Genomic DNA, 22,556 nt, shown 5'->3' on the forward strand with positions numbered 1-22,556 from the left:
CATTGCTGGTGGGAATGTAAATTGGTACAGCCACTATGGAGAACGGTATGGAAGTTTCTTTAAAAACTAAAAATAGAGCTACCATATGATCCAGGCACCCCACTGCTGGGCATATATCCAGAGAAAACCATACTTCAAAAAGATACATGCACCCCAATGTTAATTGCAGCACTATTTACAATAGCCAGGACATGGAAGCAACCTAAATGTCCATCGATGGAAGAATGGATAAAGAAGATGTGGTACATATATACGATGGAATATTACTCTGCCATAAAAAAGGAATAAAATAATGCCATTTGCAGTGACACGGATGGACCTAGAGATTGTCATACTGAGTGAAGTCAGACAGGGAAAGACAAATATCATATGATATCACTTATATGTGAAATCTAAGAAATAATGGTACAAATGAACCTATTTACAAAACAGAAATAGAGTCATAGATGTAGAAAAAAATTAGGGTTACCAAGGGGGGAAGGAGGGGCAGGAAAGATAAATTGGGATTGGCATATACACACTACTATACATAAAAATAGATAACTAATAAGAACCTATTGTGTAGCACAGGGAATTTTACTCAGTACTCTATAATGATCTATATGGTAATAGAATCTAAAAAAGAGTGGATTTATGTATATATATAACTGATTCACTTTGCTGTATAGCAGAAACCAACACAACATTGTAAATCAACTATACTCCAATAAAAATTAATTTTTTAAAAAAAGCTGAGGGCTCCTCTGGTGGCGCAGTGGTTGAGAGTCCGCCTGCCGATGCAGGGGACACGGGTTTGTGTCCTGGTCCGGGAGGATCCCTCATGCCGCGGAGCGGCTGGGCCCGTGAGCCATGGCCGCTGGGCCTGCGCGTCCGGAGCCTGTGCTCCGCAAAGGGAGAGGCCACAACAGTGAGAGGCCCGCGTACCACAAAAAAAAAAAAAAAAAAGCTGAGAGACTCATTGACTAGGGATGAGTGAGTGTGTGTGTCTGTGTGTGTAACACATGGTAGGTGCTCAGTTGTTGAATGAGTGAATAAATGCAGAAAAGAGAACAGAAGACCACAGAAAGCATCCGAGTGTGGACGTAGGGCTTAGATTATAGGAAGGAAATTTCAGTGTGAACAAAAGCCAAGACAACTTGGTGACTGACGAAAGCGACAAGGAATTCACTATATTATCCTTTGTGATTTTTCTTTAAAATTTAATTTTAAGACACTTTTTAAGATTCAAGAGCTGGGGGAGAGGCAGAGCCCTTGATTCCAAGGATTCAGGCATTGGCAAGCTTGGTGGGAGCTTGGCAAGGAAGAGCTCCTTCTGGAGGAGGAAACGAGTCTGGCTGTGGTTAGACTGAGTTCAAGATGGTGGTGGGTTTTCCTGGCAACATTTGGAAATGAGGGCCTAAAACTACAGAGAGTTTCAGCTGGGTGGAGAGGGAAGCCTCAGGTCAGGCTGGAAGGGTGAAGATGTGGACTAAAAAGGGCCCTTGCATATATCTAGAAAAGACGAAAGCTCTTAATTCAAAAAGATATTTACACCCCAATGTTCATGGTAGCACTACTTACAGTAGCCAAGACATGAAAGCAACCCAAGTGCCCATCAACAGATGAATGGATAAGGAAGACTCTGTGTGTGTGTATATGTGTGTGTGTGTGTGTGTGTGTGTGTGTGTGTGTGTGTGTATAGAACTGAATCACTTTGCTGTACACCTGACACTAACACAATACTGTCACTCAGCTATAGTTCAATTAAAAAAAAAAAGAAAAGCCCTTGGATTTGGACTTTAGGAGGTGACCTCAAGGCTGCAGTTTCCTGGGAAAAATAGTGTCGGAGGCCCTAGTTCAAAGGACACCTGAGGGTGACGAGGAAATAAATGAAAACGGCAGGAAAACACAAGTCGCAGTGGGTTTGATGGAGAGCGGAGGAGGGGCTGACAGCAGGAGGGGAAGGGCCCTCTCATCACGCTGGCAGCCTTTGTTCAGGCAGAGGAAAGGGGTCCAGCCAGAAATGACAGGAAGGGAAGGGTCTAGGTCCCAAGATTCTGGGGCACAAGTGGGGGTAAGCAGCACAGAGTGGGTAAGACATCTTTTCCTTCAAAATGAAAAGGAAGAAGGAGAAGGTGAATATGGATATAGAGCAAACTGATGGCACCCAGAGATGCTGCAGGGGCGCCTACCTCATCCCCCCTCCCCACCCACGTACTCTCACCTCCTCGGATACTAACCCTCTACTGCAGCCAGTGTGACCTTAACTGAATACACTTGGATCACGCCTCATCCTGCCTCAAACCCTTCAGTGACTTCCCACTACACCTGAACAAGAACAAAACCCTCAGAAGTTCTCCAGTTTCCACCCACAGTATCCACCCTCATTGCCATCTTTCAACTCCTCGGTAGCCATGCTTACCTCACATCTCAGGAACTTTGCACCAAACAACCCCAGCCCTCACCCTTGAACCCCACCCATCATTCAGACATGGCTCCCACGCCACTGCCCCTGAGAAGCCCTCCCTTGAAAGGCCTTCCACACCAGGCCAGGCTCCCTTGGCTCAAGCCCTGTGTATCCATGCTACCTTTCTTCAGAACATGCTTTCTGTTTTGAAACTATACAATACATTGTATTGTAATCACTCAACATGAATTTTTTTCAATTTCTGTGCTCTCTCTGAGGATAAGCACTCCCTGTTGCGTATACTGTTCTTTCTGAAATGCCTGTTCCAGTACCAGGCATACAGTATGTGCTCAATAAACAACAAATAAACAAATCCAGGTGTTTGAAATAAATGAATGAATGAATGATACCTTGGTTGGTAGACAGACTGGAAGACTTGAAGGGTCAAGTTATTGAGAAGGTGGGGAGTAGATACAGCAGAATAACTATGAGAGCACTGCTAGGGGAGGAGGGCCTGGTCCCAGTGGGGAAGAATACAGGGTCTCTTGAAGAGGATGAGAAACCATAAGGTCAGGTTAGGGTGCTCTTTGTCCACATGATCAGTAAGGTCACCCACAATTACCCTGGGAGGTTGCTCAATTAATATTTGATTGGAGATTCATTCAAGATGGCAGAGTAGAAGGACGTGCGCTCACTCCCTCTCGTGAGAGCACCAGAATCACAACTAACTGTTGAACAATCATCGACAGGAAGACACTAGAACTCACCAAGAAAGATACCCCACAACCAAAAACAAAGGAGAAGCCACAATGAGATGGTAGGAAGGGCGCTATCACAATAAAATCAAATCCCATAACTGCTGGGTGGGTGACTCAAAAACTGGAGAACACTTATACCACAGAAGTCCACCCACTGGAGTGAAGGTTCTGAGTCCCGTGTCAGGCTTCCCAACCTGGGGGTCTGGCAATGCGAGGAGGAATTCCTAGAGAGTCTGACTTTGAGGGCTAGTGGGATTTGACTGCAGGACTTCGGCAGGACTGGGGGAAAAAGAGACTCCACTCTTGGAGGGCACACACAAAGCAGTGTGCGCATCGGGACCCAGGGGAAGGAGCAGTGACCCCACAGGAGACTGAACCAGACCTACCTGCTAGTGTTGGAGGGTTTCCTGTGGAGGGAACGGGGTGGCTGTGGCTCACCATGGGGACAGGGACACTGGAAGCAGAAGGTCTGGGAAGTACTGCTTGGCATGAGCCCTCCCAGAGTCCACCGTTAGCCCCACCAATGAGCAGGTAGGTTCCAGTGCTGGGTTGCCTGAGGCCAAACAACCAACAGGGAGGGAACCCAGCCCCACCCAGACAAGCAGATAAGCGGATTAAAGTTTTACTGAGCTCTACCCACCAGAGCAACACCCAGCTCTACCAAGCACCAGTCCCTCCCATCAGGAAGCTTGCAGAAGCCTCTTAGACAGCCTCATCCACCAGAGGGCAGACAGCAGAAGCAAGAAGAACTACAGTTCTGCAGCCTGTGGAAGGAAAACCACATTCACAGAAAGACAGACAAAATGAAAAGGCAGAGGACTTTGTACCAGATGAAGGAACAAGATAAAACCCCATAAAAACAACTAAATGAAGTGGAGATAGGCAACCTTCCAGAAAAAGAATTCAGAATAATGATAGTGAAGATGATGCAGGACCTCAGAAAAAGAATGGAGGCAAAGATCGAGAAGATGCAAGAAATGTTTAACAAAGACCTAGAAGAGTTAAAGAACAAACACCTAACAGAATTAAAGAACAAACAAAGAGATGAACAATACAATAACTGAAATGAAAAATACACTAGAAGGAATCAATAGCAGAATAACTGAGGCAGAAGAACAGATAAGTGACCTGGAAGACAGAATGGTGGAATGCACTGCTGCAGAATAGAATAGAGAAAAAAGAATGAAAAGAAATGAAGACAGACTAAGAGAACTCTGGGACAACATTAAATGCAACGACATTCACATTATAGAGGTCTCAGAAGGAAAAGAGAGAGAAAAAGGACCGCAGAAAATATCTGAAGAGATTGTAGTCGAAAACTTCCCTAACATGGGAAAGGAAATAGCCACCCAAGTCCAGGAAGTGCAGAGAGTCCCAGGCAGAATAAATCCAAGGAGAAACATGCCGAGACACATAGTAATGAAATTGACAAAAATTAAAGACAAAGAAAACTTATTGAAAGCAACAAGGGAAAAATGACAAATAACATACAAGGGAACTCCAATAAGGTTAACAGCTGATTTCTCAGCAGAAACTCTACAGGTCAGAAGGGAGTGGCATGATATATCTAAAGTGATGAAAGTGAAGAACCTACAACCAAAATTACTCTACCTGGCAAGGATCTCATTCAGATTTGATGGAGAAATCAAAAGCTTTACAGACAAGCAAAAGCTAAGAGAATTCAGCACCACCACAACAGCTCTACAACAAATGTTAAAGGAACCTCTCTAAGTGAGAAACACAAGAAAAGAAAAGGAACTACAAAAACAATTAAGAAAATGGGAATAGGAACATACATATGGATAATTACCTTAAATGTGAATGGATTAAATGCTTCAACCAAAAGACACAGGCTTGCTGAATGGTTACAAAAATAAGACCCATATATATGCTGTCTACAGGAGACCCACTTCAGACCTAGGGACACATACAGACTGAAAGTGAGGGAATGGAAAAAGATATTCCATGCAAATGGAAATCAAAAGAAAGCTGGAATAGCAATACTCATATAAGATAAAATGGACTTTAAAATAAAGAATGTTAAAAGAGACAAGGAAGGACACTACATAATGATGAAGGGATCAATCCAAGAAGATATAACAATTATAAATATATATGCACCCAACACAGGAGCACCTCAATACATAAGGCAACTGCTAACAGCTATAAAAGAGGAAATCACAGTAACACAATAATAGTGGGGGACTTTAACACGTCACTTACACCAATGGACAGATCATCCAAAATGAAAATAAATAAGGAAACACAAGCTTTAAATGACATAATAAACCAGATAGATTTAATTGATATTTATAGGACATTCCATCCAAAAACAGTAGATTACACTTTCTTCTCAAGTGTACACAGAACATTCTCAGGAATAGATCACATCTTGGGTCACAAATCAAGCCTTGGTAAATTTAAGAAAATTGAAATCATAACAAGCATATTTTCCGACCACAACACTATGAGATTAGAAATCAATTACGGAAAAAAAACGTAAAAAACACAAACACATGGAGGCTAAACAACAGGTTACTAAATAACCAAGAGATCACTGAAGAAATCAAAGAGGAAATCAAAAACTACCTAGAGACAAATTACAATGAAAACATGATGATCCAAAACCTATGGGATGCAGCAAAAGCAGTTCTAAGACGGAATTTTATAGCAATACAAGCCTACCTCAAGAAACAAGAAAAATCTCAAGTAAACAATCTAACCTTACACCTAAAGGAACTAGAGAAAGAAGAACAAACAAAACCCAAAGTTAGTAGAAGGAAAGAAAACATAAAATAAATGAAATAGAAACAAAGAAAACAATAGCAAAGATCAATAAAACTAAAATCTGGTTCTTTGAGAAGATAAACAAAATTGATAAACCTTTAGCCAGACTCATCAAGAAAAAGAGGGAGAGGACTTAAATCAATAAAAAAAAATGGAGAAGAAAAGAAAAAGGAGAAGTTACAACAGACACTGCAGAAATACAAAGCATCCTAAGAGGCTACTACAGACAACTCTATGCCAATAAAAGGGACAACCTGGAAGAAATGGACACATTCTTAGAAAGGTATAACCTTCTAAGACTGAACCAGGAAGAAATAGAAAACAGGAACAGACGAATCACAAGTAATGAAACTGAAACTATGATTAAAAATCTTCCAACAAACAAAGTCCAGGACCAGATGGCTTCACAGGTGAATTCTATCAAACATTTAGAGAAGAGCTAACACCCATCCTTCTCAAACTCTTCCAAAAAATTGCAGAGGAAGGAACACTCCCAAACTCATTCTACGAGGCCACCATCACCCTGATACCAAAACCAGACAAAGATACTACAAAAAAAGAAAATTACAGACCAATATCTCTGATGAATATAGGTGCAAAAATCCTCAACAAAAGACTAGCAAACCGAATCCAACAACACATTAAAAGGATCATACACCATGATCAAGTAGGATTTATCCCAGGGATGCAAGGATTCTTCAATATATGCAAATCAATCAATGTGATACACCATATTAACAAACTGAAGAATAAAAACCATATGATCATCTCAATAGATGCAGAAAAATCTTTCGACAAGATTCAACACGGATTTATGATAAACACTCTCCAGAAAGTGGGCGTAGAGGGAACCTACCTCAACATAATAAAGGCCATATATAACAAAACCCCAGCAAACATCATTCTTAATGGTGAAAAACTGAAGGCATTTCCTCTAAGATCAGGAAAAAGACAAGGATGTCCACTCTCACCACTATTATTCAACATAGTTTTGGAAGTCGCAGCCATGGCAATCAGAGGAGAAACAGAAATAAAAGGAATACAAATTGGAAAAGAAGTAAAACTGTCACTGTTTGCAGATGACATGATACTACACATAGAGAATCCTAAAGATGCCACCAGAAAACTACTAGAGTGAATCAATGAATCTGGTAAAGTTGCAGGATACAAAATTAATGCACAGAAATCTCTTGCATTCCTATACACTAGCAACAAAATATCAGAAAGAGAAATTAAGGAAATAACCCCATTCACCACTGCAACAAAAAGAATAAAATACCCTGGAATAAACCTACCTAAGGAGGTAAAAGACCTGTACTCAGAAAACTATAAGACACTGATGAAAGAAATCAAAGATGACACAAACAGATGGAGAGATATACCATGTTCTTGGATTGGAAGAATCAATATTGTGAAAATGACTATACTACCCAAAGCAATCTACAGATTCAATGCAATCCCTATCAAATTACCAATGGCATTTTTTACAAAGCTAGAACAAAAAATCTTAAAATTTGTATGGAGACACAGAAGACCCCAAATAGCCAAAGCGGTCTTGAGGGAGAAAAACGGAGACGGAGGAATCAGACTCCCTGACTTTAGACTATACTACAAAGCTACAGTAATCAAGACAACATGATATTGGCACAAAAACAGAAATACAGATCAATGGAACAGGATAGAAAGCCCAGAGATAAACCCATGCACCTATGGTCAACTAATCTATGACAAAGGACACAAGGATATACAATGGAGAAAAGACAGTCCCTTCAATAAGTGGTGCTGGGAAAACTGGACAGCTACATGTAAAAGAATGAAATTAGAACACTCCCTAACACCATACACAAAAATAAACTCAAAATGGATTAGAGACCTAAATGTAAGACAGGACACTACAAAACTCTTAGAGGAAAACATAGGAAGAACACTCTTTGACATGATTCACAACAAAATCTTTTTTGATCCACCCCCTAGAGTAATGGAAATAAAAACAAAACTAAATACATGTGACCTAATGAAACTCAGAAGCTTTTGCACAGCAAAGGAAACTACAAACAAGACAAAAAGACAACCCTCAGAATGGGAGAAAATATTTGCAAGTGAATCAACAGACAAATGATTAATCTCCAAAATATATAAACAGCTCATGCAGCTCAATATTAAAAAAACAAACAACCCAATCCAAAAATGGGCAGAATAACTAAATAGATATTTCTCCAAAGAAGACATACAGATGGCCAAGAAGCACCTGAAAAGCGGCTCAACATCACTAATTATTAGAGAAATGCAAATCAAAACTACCATGAGGTATCGCCTCACACCAGTCAGAATGGGCATCATCAGAAAATCTATAAACAACAAATGCTGGAGAGGGTGTGGAGAAAGGGAACCCTCTTGCACTGTTGGTGGGAATGTAAATTGATACAGCCACTATGGAGAACAGTATGGAGGTTCCTTAAAAAACTAAAACTAGAATTACCATATGACCCAGCAATCCCACTACTGGGCATATACCCAGAGAAAACCATAATTCAAAATGACACATGTACCCCAATGTTCATTGCAGCACTATTTACAATAGCCAGGTCATGGAAGCAACCTAAATGCTCATCGACAGACGAATGGATAAAGAAGATGTGGTACATATATACGATGGAATATTACTAAGCCATAAAAGGGAATGAAATTGGGTCATTTGTAGAGACGTGGACGGATCTAGAGACTGTCATACAGAGTGAAGTAAGTCAGAAAGAGAAAAACAAATATCGTATATTAACACATATATGTGGAACCTAGAAAAATGGTACAGATGAACCGGTTTGCAGGGCAGAAATAGAGACACAGATGTAGAGAACAAATGTATAGACACCAAGGGGGGAAAGTGGCAGGGTGGGGGTGGTGGTGGGATGAACTGGGAGATTGGGATTGACATATATACACTAATATGTATAAAATAGATAACTAATAAGAACCTGCTGTATAAAAAAATAAATAAAACAAAATTCAAAAAAAATTTGACTGAATGTATACATTCATTAATTAATAATTCCACTCTTGGGCTTGGTCTTTTGGGAAATTTCTACCAACCCCATACAAGTGCATAATCAAAATGCCAGACTAATTTTTATTATTGTTGTATGTCTTCTGGTTGACTTGATTATAATTATGATAAATCATTAGCATATGAATAAGATGTGAATCCCAGAAAGAATAATATAATCACAGGAAGTGAAATGTGTCTGACATTTAGCCTGTTTCAGACGACTTTCCCATATCAGTTTTCTTGAAGCAGAAATCAAAATCCTTCATAAAGGATGTGGGGACCCATAAGGTGGCATGGCCCTCTGGGTGTGACCTGGTCTGGACTAAACAAGCCTACTCGCAGGAGTAGGAGAAAAGTCACTAGAATGGACCCAGGGCCATCTTTGGTGGGTGAATTAAGAGTGGTCTATTCCTTTCTCTGTGGGCATCCTTGAACTGACCACCAAATTTCTTCCATCCATCACAGGAAGCTACCTTGAGGACATTGCTCAACACACAAGGTCTCAGGTTGATATCTATGCTTGGGGATTGCTCCCCTGATGTGTTTGGAATGACTCAAACTGTTTAGGTCTGAATACATGGAGAATTGAAGATAACTACTTTGGGAGATACATATTTTCCTCACCCATATTATTTTCATGCAGAGGGACCTCCATCCAAATCAGGTCCCTAGGTACCCCCCGCACTGCTACTCCGGGTAGGGGAGTGACGTAGCCAGTTGATGACTTTGGCCTTGCCCAGCCAGTCCTTTCCTGCTTCTCCGTTGGGATCTGCTCCTTGCAGGGTGCTAGTGCTCTGGTGTCCACTGTCAGCCACATGCCTAGGCTAAGGCTAGGCAGATGGGGGCCAGCAGTCATCCAGGGCTGCCTCTGTCCGGGTGGGTTCATCTGTCTCTTTCTGGGGCTCAGCATAAGGAGGCCCGTGGTGGCTGCACCCCTAAGCCACATCTTTCAACTTGGCTTTCATCACCAACGAAGCTGATATTTTGATCTCTCTATTTACCTAATTCTTGTGTCTGTCTCTCAACTGGACTTGGCCAAGATACAAGAAAATCCCAGCAAAACCTTTCATGTAAAGCCACCAGCTTCACCTTTTTCAGTCAAATCTGCAAAATGCAGCATCTCAAGTAGGAACATCATATACGCATTTGTCGGGCAGGGCATCGATGAGCACCAGCACTGACTGTCAGCTACAGACAGAAGGTGCAGGTGCAGTTTTTAATCCTGAGCCTTAGTGATGAGGCTTAATCCAGAAAGGACTTGTTTCCTGGTCACTTCGACCCTGCTGTACCTTACCGGGATTATCGCCCAACTGTCTACTCATGTGAAATTAAACAAAACCAATAGGGTCTCACTGTGTGTTAATTTCGTACAGAGTACCTGTCAGCCTAGAAGGCGGGGTTGATTTTTCTCATTATTTACAAGAATTTGATTTATCCGGGCTTGCTTTAAATAACGACAAAGGCCAATACACACTACTCTATATAAAATAAACAACAAGGATTTACCATGTAGCCCAGGAACTATATTCAATATCTTGTAATAATCTATAATGAAAAAGAATCTGGAAAAGAAAGTTTTATATATCATACATATATATGACTGAATATATATATATGTATCTGAATCACTTTGCTGTATACCTGAAACTAACACAATATTGTAAATCAACTATACTTCAGTAAAAGAAAAAAATAATGACAAAGGCTACCGTGAGCAAAATAATCTTCACTACTCCAGGATTTCAGTTTGCCAAACTTGACACTTTGAGGCTCTTCCACAACTAAATACTGCTGAAATACCAAGCTAATTAAAGAACTTTTAAAATTATTTATACTAAATTCAACCTTTCACTCTAATGATGAAATGGGCTGTATGATTAAAGTAAGTCTTGTTGTCTACAGCCTGTCATTTCCTTTATGGGAAAATTTCCAAGTGGCAGCACGTGCTCCTAAGAATATCCAAACAGCAAAGGCCATTTTTGAATGAGCTGATGTGAACGTACCTACGGGTATTAATGTGAGCTTTATCACAAACTGGACAGTCAACAGAATGAAAGTCATTTCAAGTCAACACCAGTCACGAAACAAGAGAGAAAGGTGAGAAAGCACAGCACTATGTTAAAGTGCTTTATAGGCTTAGCAAAAGAAGCATGAGATATTTCGATTAGTACCTATTTCTTATATGATCCAATAGGAAAGGTGAGAGATTCTGAATTAATCACAGGTCAGTTAACTTAGAAAGGCAATTATTCTGTAGTAACAGCTTCTCCACTAGACATAGGTTCCATTTAGAATCTGCATTTCTAAAACAGCATCACAGGGGGTTTTTTCCTCCCCGCTGCTGATAACCTACAAAACACAGAAGGCTCAACGCTTGTTGACAGGGTGTAAAAGAAGGACTATCAGTTTTGCAAACAGACAGACTGGAATTTAAGCCTCATCTGCTACCCCTTGTGAGGTGTGGAAACAGGGCAAGTTATTTAACTTAAGTGAGCTTCAATTTCCAGCAAAAAACCTGGTGTGAGCCAGAGTGCAGTTTCAAAGTTACTGAGAAAGTATAAAGACCCCCAGCTGCAAGTGGAGTTGGGCACTGAAGGCGCTCTCCCTTCCCAGGAACTTACTCCCTGCAACTCACCCATTTGATCCAACTCTCGATCTCCTCCTCAGGCAGCCGGGACACTGTGCGGGGTAAGAAGCGCACCAGCTTTTCCTTGATGATGGATGACGTCAGGGCATCCTCCACCTCCACCAGGCTGGCGATCACATCGGCAATTTGCCCTGAGCCTTCCACCACCACACAGGGAATTTTACTTTTGACGGAGGTACTGATGGCCTGGGAGAAGGGAGATAGAGTTGACCGGGTGATCAACAGAACCCAGCTCAGGACCGAGGTTCTAATCACATCGACACATCTCTGCACTTCATCATTTGGCGGGGCAGTGTGTGTGTGGGGGGGGGGGGGCGTTATTTTCAATCAGAAGCAAACCAAATGTTTGCAACCACATTAAGCATCAGAAATGTAAGCTAGTTGTCTGACATCCTATGTTAATACCAAACTCCATAATGAGGACACGTGTGACTGGCAAGTTTTCCATAAATAAGTGCAGTGGTTGAGAGTCCACCTGCCGATGCCGCGGAGCGGCCGGGCCCGTGAGCCATGGCCGCTGAGCCTGCGCGTCCGGAGCCTGTGCTCCGCCACGGGAGAGGCCACAACAGTGAGAGGCCCGCGTATTGCAAAAAAAAAAAAAAAAAAAAACCCTCTATACAAAATCGATCGTTCCAAATACTGACATCGTAGATTTGAGTGACAGCTCTTAAGATGGTACTCAGCATTGTCGCTGATAGCTTTTCTGATGGAGGTTAACAATATTCGTACTTTTAAGGTATGAAAATACCTTCACAGCAGCAGCCATACATCTTTTGTTATGTTGACTCACGTATTTCCGTCCTCAAATAATTTCCCTTGCTCCTTCCATTGAAAGAAAAGAAAAATATATTTGCTTTCTGGATAAACACCTACCACATTTTTATTTCCTTGATAAAAATCACAGAGACCAGCATAGGAGAACCAGGTACAAAAAATTTTAATCACTTGACAACAAAACAGAGTGATGTACACGTGGGTACAGAAGAAACTGTGAAGCCCCTTCCTTTAGCCAGGAGTGATGTCTTCCTGAGAGAAGACATTGGCCATAAAGAGTGTGGTGCTTTCATCCAATCAGGGTGAGATCCATCTTCACCTCACTACCTGTGCTCCAGGTGGGTGTCGAGGCTGCGCTGGGGCGGAAGTGGGGATGATGAGAGAGTGAGCTGAAGGATGAAGTGTTCAGCAGGCGGTCTCTCCTCCCTCGCTCCTCTCTCCTGTGGGTTCTGGGTGGTGAATTGGCTGGACAGACCTTGTGGGAAATGCTATAGACGTGCAGTACTCTAGGCCAGGACCAGCTTGCTGGAAACCATCATTCTAAATCTAAAATCCGAGAGTTAATAAATGGAACCATCTTCGATTACGTTTTCTCCATCCCTCTTCCTCTGTAATGTGACTGCTTCTTCAAGCGTTTCCATACTGACTGTTTCACACTGAAAAAAAATCTCTATTTTAATTTCTCTCTGAAAAGTCTTTAGGTGCTTAATAAATACCTGTTGATGAATGAATGCACGTTGATGAATGATGGATGAATGAATCATTATTATAGAAAAGAATAAACAGAGAGAAGCATTAGATTATGATTCCAAATAACTCTGCCAGAAATTTCCCGTAACTGCAGGTGTATATGCTCATGGGGTGGCCATGGTTTTCCAACATACGTGCTGATTATGATCCCTAAGTCCTGTGAGTTCATGTCAAGCCTTCTCTTCGGCAGGTTGATGGCCAAAGAGAGCAGTAAGTGCACGGACTATTCATGTTGCTACAAACTCTCTTCCTAAATTTTCTCAGCTGAGGAAACAACTTCAGCCTATTAGGGCAACACTGTGTGATTGGGAAAATGCTACCTACTTGCTGTAGAAAAGAAATGAGTCGTGTTAGATTAGGTGAACCCCCAAGCCCTGAAAATGCATATTTGTGGAGCAAGCTCGTTGACTGATCTTCTAGAACCAAAGCAAGACTCACTTTCAAAGTCTCCTTCCCACCTCCTTGGGCAAAACACACAATGGGGATCTTGCCACCGTAGTTGGAATCTGTAAAATAGAAAACGTAAACCTTATTTTGGGCACATCAGAAATATTCACCTACCTCAAGGAAGTGGTGGACCCCGTGAGCCCAGGGTGTGGGGTGCTGGCTGCAGATCTCACAGACCTGACCATCTACCAGCTGATCACAATGGATGCGTCCCTGTGCTCCAAACCAGTAACAGCATGACACGGGTCACACTGCAAGTTTTTACTGATATTTAAAATGCAAAGTCTGTGAATGACTGACTTCTGCTAACAGACATTAGGCCAGGTTCAAGTTTATCCTTAGAATAATTACACTTTCACTCATTCGCATAATCCTATGCTTTCTTGAGTGGGTGAAAAATTTGCATAACTATGTGTTCTTTCCAGTGAGAGTATTGCATATATCAATGTCTTCCTTTGTATACATCCCATTGAGAAAGGAAAAAGGTTGAGATTATCTCCAGCAAGTCCCTGTGATGGAGTCTATCACTAGATCACGAGGTAATCTGGTTCCACAACAGGACACATCTCAACAATAGGAAGAGAGAGAGTTATTTATCACTTGCCATAGCAAATACAGGCTTTCACGCAACTGCTGTATTCTCCCCTTGAAACCAATGTTTTAGGTGGTTCTAGTATATAGAAGTAGCCAATAACCAAAGAAGTAAACCACCTAACTGTTAAGCTAGTGGGTTGGTTTTTATCGCTTCTATCCTAGCTAACCACATTGCTTTGTCAGCGCAAATTTGCCGTTGTGAATTTTAATTTGTTCTTAAATGTTGTCGAGCAGAATGGACAGCAGGTTCTCTATACTGGGTGGGACAAACCAGGGTAGGACAAGGCAGCCTTTGTCAGTGTTCCAGCACGTTGAAGGGTACATATCAGGGTAACCTTGGCAGGAGCACCTCTAGTATATTAAAGAAGAGATATAACAGCTCTTCTTCGGCAATACAACATCTAACTGGGTGAGTTCACCATTCTTTACTCAATAATTGGGAGCTATTGTTGGTGGCGCTGCTGCTACTCTTGTTAGTATGTCTGTCTAAGGTCCCACCTCCTAAACACTGACCTTGAATAGTGCGCTCGGAGATGTACTTCTCCAGCTGGTAACGGAGCTTTGCCTCAACTGTGGGGTGCCCATGGCAGCCGTTGTCCACAAGCAGCAGGTGGGTGTGATTGTTGTCCAGGATGTACAGAGGGTCTCTCTTGAAGTCATCCATAATGTACTGAGCTGAAAAATATCCCTGAAAAGCACAGAGAAACTTGTCTTTGAGATTTATTTGTTGGCCAAAATGCATGACGACATTTTCACAGGTTCATATTAAGGCTGACCCTTTGGGTTCAACTGATGCTCTTCCCAGATTCCTAAGTGCAGAAGGGTCTTAGAGATCTTATAGTACAGGCCATCATTTTAAATATGAAGAAATGAAGGCTCAAAATGGTTGCATCACTTTCTTATTGTCACATAAATGACCGGTGGCAGTGTAAGAATCAGATTCTAATCCATTTCTTGTTCCATTGCCCTGTGCTCTTTAGTATAAATTCATTGAAACTGATAGCGTTCAGGAAAGTGTGTGTGTGTGTGTGTGTGTGTGTGTGTGTGTGTGTGTATCCAGACACATACATTTGTATGTGTGTGTGTCTGGATAAGGTAGAGGTAGACATTGATACACACACACACATATTTGTCTGTAATCCATCATATGCCAAGACCTATGACAGCGTCTAGAGATTAGAAAATGAATAAGATGGAGTCCTAGCCCTTGAGGAGCACATAGTTACGGGACCATGAAAAGAGGCAATTTAAATAGATACTTTGTCCTCGCACTTAATACCAGAGAATAAAAAACTAAAGAACCGACTCTAACAGGATTCGCTGGGAACAAATTTTAATGAGCAAAACACATCCACTGGTAACTCCTTCCCAGGAGTTCTTTGATTATGTCATCCTGAGGTTCCAAAGCAACCTTGTAAGGTCGACTTCCTTATGAGCTGACTCCATCCCAGAGCCCCGGTGTTCAGGCCAGAGCCCTGTGCCATGGTCTTTCTGCCTCGTGACCCCGCAGACCCCCTCATGTCCAGCCCATACCTCGACATCACAACTCCTGATGAGGGTGTCCCTGTTGGAGACCATGCCCCAAGCAGCGATGCCGATGGCCACTATGTTCTCCTCTGAATTCCTGCTGATGGTGTTATCTCTCACTACCTCTCCAATGTACTTCATCAGCCCATAATGCGTGCCTCCAGTGAGAATCCAGGCACCTGTCAACAAGAGAGAAGAACAAACGCTCAGCTGGCTCTGCATAAGTTTCCCATCCTTTGCTCGACCCCTAAAGAAGCCCCACCCGTGAGCACTAGGACGCAGCATTACTGGCCACACTTTGCACTGGGCTTGACCTCTGACCATATAAAAAGGAAGGAGAAGAAGATCTCCAAGTTTCTAAGAGATTCTGGTTTAAAAACAATACGGATTCTGGACCGCACTCTAACCCACATCATCAGACTCTCTGGGAGGTGGGACCAGGGAACCTGCCTCTTTAACCAGCCTCTCGGGTAGATCTTTTTATGAGTAATGAATGCCAGGCCTGAGGCTCTGAGCAAGTTAGGCAGTGTCATCATGGAAAGCAGAGCGCTGTGCGCCCAGATACCCCTCAGGGATCCTGGTGATCTTCCTGGCATGACCCTGGTGCCTACGACTTAACTTTACAATTACACAGTTTTGCACACTGGTATTTTAAGGTTTTTATTTGATGATTTTTGCAGTGTCAAAGGTGTCGCACAGTTTTGTTTTTGTTTTCAAAATTGAAGTAACTAATACCTACAAAATATTATCTCACATAATAATAGAATCTAAAGTTGGAAATGCCCCTAGTCTAATATGTTACCCACACAGGAATCCAGCCTGAGGCTGGGTCACCAGCCTCCCCTGATTAGCTCTGGTAATGGAAGCCTCAGGGGTCCCGAAGCAGCCCCCTCCCCCAGCTGTCAGAAAGTCCTTTTGTTCATTTTTGTCTCCATTCTCTACTTTTGCTACAGTCTTCCTGATGATGAACTAATTTAGTCCTCTCCCACATAAAAGTCCTTCCAATATTTTAAGGTAAATGTAATGTAGTTCTTAGAAGTTTCAGACCCAATTCCTTCAGCCAACTCTCACTGGATGTGAACCCAGACCCCTTGGCAGCCAGCCTCCTTCCTGCAGACAGATTTCAGTTGTCAACATCCCCCTTTCAAATGAGGCAATGGGAGGCATAGTAGCTCTCCACAAGGAGACAAGTAACTCCCTGCTCTGGCCCCTCACTTCATCTATGTAGATGTCCCAGCCCGGGGACATTTGTCTGCTTTGTTCTACTCTATTCCCAGCACCTAAAACAATTCCTGACACATAGCAGGCATTTAAGAAGTATTTGCTGAATGAATTAATTATGTATGTTCAGATCTCATAGTAAGGAAGTTGAGTTGCTGGGTTTCATAACAAAGTAACTACCTACTGTGTGGCCCCTCTGACTGGTCAGGAAATTAAGAATAAATGGGGGAGGGGTGCCACAGTTTCTTCTTGACATTAAGGAAAAACGTATCTAAAACAAGACCTGCTTCCTTAGTTCTGTCAACTAATATGCTTAATAAAGAAGTTTTTAAAATGTTAGCCTTAGATAAACTAATAAAATAAAGGTTAGGGTTTGATAAATAGAATCTAATCTTGAAATTAGAGTTTAACATTCTAGTTAAACTCAAATGAAAGTAAGGCTGCAAAAACAATTTGCCTATACTCTTCAAAAATGTCCTGAAAGACTGAAAAAAGCTGAAGAGTAGTTCCAGATGAAAGAAAGGTTTTCAGTTTCCTATGATACGAAAAGCTAAATGGATTGGAATCCAGACGGAGAAAACAAAATTTTTTTCTCTGAAGACATTGTTAGGATAATTAGCAAAACGAAACCAAGGACTGTTTGTTAGACAACAGTGTAGGTCAAGGTTAACTTTCTCAGGTTTGATAGTTGCATCGGGTTATCTGAGAGAACACCCTTGTTCTTCAGCGATGCTCACATATTTAGGCACTAAGGGTTATGATACCTAAAATTTACTCTCAGTGATTTTTTTTAAAAACCATAATATGTGGATATTTACAGAGAGAGAGAAGATTAATATGGGAAAATGTTAACCATTGGTGAGCCTAAGTGAAGGGGGTACAGATATTCCTTGTATTATTCTTCCAACTCTTCTGTAGGTCTGACATTTTTCATAATAAAAAGTTAAAAAGAAAAAAATAGCTGAATATTTCAAATAACAAAGCCACGGTTATTTGTTTTGATCTCCATCAGACAGTTACATGGTGCTTACAACCCGCCAGGCACTAACATGATTTCCAAAACACACCACTGATCCCAAAATTAAAGAGCAGACGAATGAAACTTTCCTTTTTGATTCGCCAGAATACTCTGGGTAAAAGTTCACACGTTAGGGCTTCCCTGGTGGCGCAGTGGTTGAGAGTCCGCCTGCCGATACAGGGGACGTGGGTTCGTGCCCCGGTACGGGAGGACTCCACATGCCGCGGAGCGGCTGGGCCCGTGAGCCATGGCCGCTGAGCCTGCGCGTCCAGAGCCTGTGCTCCGCAACGGGAGAGGCCACAACAGTGAGAGGCCCGCGTACCACAAGAAAAAAAAAGAGCAGACGAATGAAACTTTCCTTTTTGATTCGCCAGAATACTCTGGGTAAAAGTTCACACGTAAAAATAACAATGAAAAATTTAAAGGAAACATAAAATTACCCACAAGGAAGTTCCTTAACGCTGAGTTTAAAGAGCTACTGTGTCCCCACCCTCCACCTACCCCCTCACCATCGGCCAGAGCTCCCGGTCTGTCCCTTCATTGAAGGATCTTGTTTTTAATTAAGATAATGATTAATCATACAGTTCTAGAGCATCTGGAGTCTGAGCATGATTGCAAAGGAGAATTTCGTTCCGTCTCTGAAGACGCTGCGCAGCCTGGATGGACAAACCCGCGGGCGCAAGGTCCCCGCCGCCGCAGGGAAGGTCCCGTGGCTGCAGCGGGGACAGCCGCGTGGACGCAACGGGGGCCGACGCACCTTTCGACTGCGCGATGTAGATCAGGCGGCTGAAGATCTTGCGCATGCGCGGCTTCAGGGCGAAGTTTTTGGCGCCGCCGGTCACCGAGATGACCAGGTTGGGCGTTTTCAGGTGCCAGTACTGGGTCAGCAGCTCGTAGAGGGTTTCCGCGTCCGTATCGCAGGACAGTCGGATATACTGTGGGGAAGAGGGGAAGCATCAGGATCCGCAGGTGTTCTCCTGATGGTGGGGCTTAGCCCAGTTTACCTGCTCCTTAGGGAGGGGGAGAGGGGAGCGCATTGCAGCCGAGGAGCGTCCCCTTGGGGAAGTGGAAGGAAGGCAGTGGAGTGGAGGCGGGTGTGGGTGCCCCTGCAGGGACCCCCGCATCCCAAGATGGCTGGAGGACTTGGGACTTTATCCTAAAGGGAGTAGAGCACCTGTGAGGTGTTCTAAGCAGAGTAGAAGCCGGATGGGATTTACATTTTAGAGAGTCCTCCAGCGGCAGTGTTGACTATGGGACAAGACAGGTAGGGAGAGATGCAGGGAGGTGAGATAGTGGTGGCCCATCCTGGGACAGAGGCCTTGGGAACACACAGAGTGGACAGAGCCGGGTCACCTTCCAGGGCTGCAGCGGCAGGGCCTGGGGAGGTGAGGGGTCAAGGCCCAGCTTCCAGCTGCCTGAGGACGGCTGTGTCACTGGGACAGAGGACACAGGAGGATTTAAGGAGACTGCTAACCATTGCCTACTGAAAATTGGCATTGTCATCTGCCTCTACAAGGATGAAATCAATAGCCACTGCGGTCGCTGACCTTCAACACCCCCTGAAAGGAGTGCAGGGTGGAGATCAGGAATGAGGCCCTCTGTGCTCTGGGAAAAACTGGCAGAGCAGGCCTTCAGATAGTTAGAGATTTTTCAGGAGATTTTATGAGCCCAAATTCTTGCATCTCCTCGTATCTGGAAAAGCACTAAAATCGTTAACGGAGACACATCTGCTCCTCGTGACGGGCAAGAAACCTCTGCCAATATGTGTGCTTGACTGCACGTCCCCCCTTCTCTAAAATCACAGATAACACCGCCCCCGCCCCCTTCGGAGCAGTTCCTCAGAGCTCTCTGAGACGCTGTCTCCTGGGCTACAGTCCTCATTTTGCCCCAAATAAAACTTAACTCACAACTCTCATGTTGTGCTTTTTTTTTTTTTTTCATTTGACATAATCATTAAACATCTTTGTAGAGGGCTTCCCTGGTGGTGCAGTGGTTGAGGGTCCGCCTGCCGATGCAGGGGACGCAGGTTTGTGCCCCGGTCCGGGAGGATCCCACGTGCCGCGGGGCGGCTGGGCCCGTGAGCCATGGCCGCTGGGCCTGCGCGTCCGGAGCCTGTGCTCCGCAACGGGAGAGGCCGCAGCGGTGAGAGGCCCACGTACCACAAAAAAAAAAAAGAACATCTTTGTAGAATCCTGTGTAAGAGCCTGCAGTGTGATCGTGTAGAGGAGAATGTCACCTTATTCAAGGCCACATTTATTCTCAAGAATGTCACATGCCAAACTAAACCAGATGATGATTCACAAGCACATTTGTCGGGCCTTTTGTAGCAGTGAGGGCCAACGTGATGTCACATGACCCTGCCCTGTGCCTAGAGAAAGGACCCTGGCTGACAAGCCAGTCCTCACCCGTGGAGTGTTGCCATGGCACATAATCTAATCACGGCTTTTGATTTTTCACAAGATTTATCTTCTTCTGCAATCATTTTTGGACTGACTACCCACCTCTCCCACCTCCATGCGTACTATTAGACAATTCAAGGTAACCCCAGGTAGCCCACACCATGTTAGCATGTGGATTAGCTAGTGCAAGTAGGAAACCGTTGCTTACCTTCCCTTTCTTCCCCAGAGTCTCAAACTGAATATCCCCAAAAGCGTCAGTGGGGAATTCCTTGGTGTGTTTCTTGTAATTCCATTTCTCATTTTGGTTGGTCTGGGTGCCTTCTATGTGCTGGCTCTGGGTATAGCCACACTTGCACACATTTTCCCTGAGCGGAAGGATATTGATGGGAAGAATAGCTTTCATTAAACCTGCTTAAATATTTCATCACGTTTCTTAGAATAGACCACACACGATTAGCTTAAATAAACACAAAAAGAGATTTCACCATCGCATCTAATTTTCAGACTATTTTCATCATCTCGGTTGTTTAAAAACTATCTTGCGGGGGCTTCCCTGGTGGCGCAGTGGTTGAGAGTCCGCCTGCCGATGCAGGGGACACGGGTTTGTGCCCTGGTCTGGGAAGGTCCCACATGCCGAGGAGCGGCTGGGCCCGTGAGCCATGGCCGCTGAGCCTGTGGGTCCGGAGCCTGTGCTCTGCAACGGGAGAGGCCACGGCAGTGAGAGGCACGCGTACCGCAAAAAAAAAAAAAAAACTATCTTGGTGTTTTACCCCTGTGACATGGAAGATCCAGGCAACACAGTACGATTGTATCTCCGCTGAGAAAGAAGAAAGCATGAATGCAGGGAGAGGAGGGGATAAAAGACAAACAGAGAAGATCTCTTGAGCCTCCACCTGCTCCAGCCACGGTCCTAACAATTCTAGACTCCCAGCCACTTCTCTCTCTCAGGTCTGCATGGCATTTCTATTTCCTTAGAGTAAATCTCCCCATTTAGGTTAAGCTAGCTCGGGTTCCTTGCAACTGAAAGTCTTAATTACTATAAGTATGGAAATTATCTGTATTCAAAAATATACGTCAAAACATTCAATATTTCCTAGAGCTATAAAAATTGAGCTAGAACCTGGATCCAAAGTCACTCCTCCACCAGAAATCTTGCCTCTTTCGGAACAGTTGCCTGGGGCATCACTCAGTTTGGCCAAGAAAAGAAAAGTCAACCAGAATTGATAACAGTTGCCTTAGCCTTTTCTCCAACTGAGCCTGGGGGCTGCTCCCACTGGTCTCAGGGTCCTCCTCACTAGGGTCCAAGTTGGCTTCCTCCCCTCTGTCTTTAGCTGTTACTGTCCCACTATCCTTTGGGGTCTGTCCACACCCACCCAAGTTCATTGCAGGATTGGGGAGGGAATTCCCTGCCCCACCTGTCTTTGCTACAACTGAAGACCAACTCTCGAGCCCTTTTCCCTTCCAAGGGTAGGAGTGTGTCTCGGGTGACCCCTGTCTCCATCTTGATGATGGGGCTGGTAGCCCTCCAAGCACCAATTTACATGAACTGGCTTACAAATGGGGAAGAGGCAGGAAGAATGCCAGGAAGGCGTCAGGAGCACAGATACATGGAGAAGGCAAAGGAGTGACAGAGAGGGGAGACGGAGAGGACGGGAGAGCGGCAGGACGCTAGTTCTACCCCTCAGGACAAGTCTGAATCCTTTGGAGCCTCACTGTCAATATAGTAGCCACTAGCCATGTGTGGCAACTGACTTTAAATGTAATTTAATTTAACTTAATTTGAAAATTCAATGCCATGGTTGCACTAGCCACATTTCAAACGCTCACTAGTCACAAGCGGCTAGTGGCTACCATACGGGACGATGAAGATAAAAAAAAATTTCTGGGACTTCCCTGGTGGTGCAGTGGTTAAGAATCCGCCTGCCAACGCAGGGGACACGGGTTCGAGCCCTGGTCCAGGAAGATCCCACACGCCGCGGAGCAGCTAAGCCCATGCACCACAATTACTGAGCCTGCACTCTAGAGCCCGTGAGCCACAACTACTGAACCTGCATGCTGCAACTACTGAAGCCCGCGTGCCTAGAGCCAATGCTCTGCAACAAGAAAAGCCACCACAATGAGAAGCCCGCGCACCACAACGAAGAGTAGCTCCCACTCGCCGCAACTAAAGAAAGCCCGCGTGCAGCAGCGAAGCTCCAATGCAGC

At 43.8% G+C, this 22,556-nt stretch overlaps 1 protein-coding gene across 2 annotated transcripts in view; it reads right to left on the reverse strand.

The window, feature by feature from the left end:
• TRPM8 (transient receptor potential cation channel subfamily M member 8) overlaps window positions 1-22,556 on the reverse strand; it is a 106,068-nt gene that overhangs the window by 54,916 nt on the left and 28,596 nt on the right. Inside the window, exons 4-9 of one of the 2 annotated variants that reach the window (XM_033860370.2) lie at window positions 20,560-20,716; window positions 18,710-18,887; window positions 15,720-15,892; window positions 14,700-14,874; window positions 13,584-13,651; window positions 11,610-11,807 (exon numbers count right to left, since the gene is read on the reverse strand). In XM_033860370.2, the coding sequence (XP_033716261.1) occupies window positions 11,610-11,807; window positions 13,584-13,651; window positions 14,700-14,874; window positions 15,720-15,892; window positions 18,710-18,887; window positions 20,560-20,716 (949 nt within the window). Of the gene's footprint in view, window positions 1-11,609; window positions 11,808-12,542; window positions 13,052-13,583; window positions 13,652-14,699; window positions 14,875-15,719; window positions 15,893-18,709; window positions 18,888-20,559; window positions 20,717-22,556 lie in introns of those variants that run through there. The other variant, XM_073807083.1, reaches the window with a different exon arrangement.

The sequence above is a fragment of the Tursiops truncatus genome, chromosome 7, assembly GCF_011762595.2.
Source record: "Tursiops truncatus isolate mTurTru1 chromosome 7, mTurTru1.mat.Y, whole genome shotgun sequence".
NCBI classification, from domain to species: domain Eukaryota; kingdom Metazoa; phylum Chordata; class Mammalia; order Artiodactyla; family Delphinidae; genus Tursiops; species Tursiops truncatus.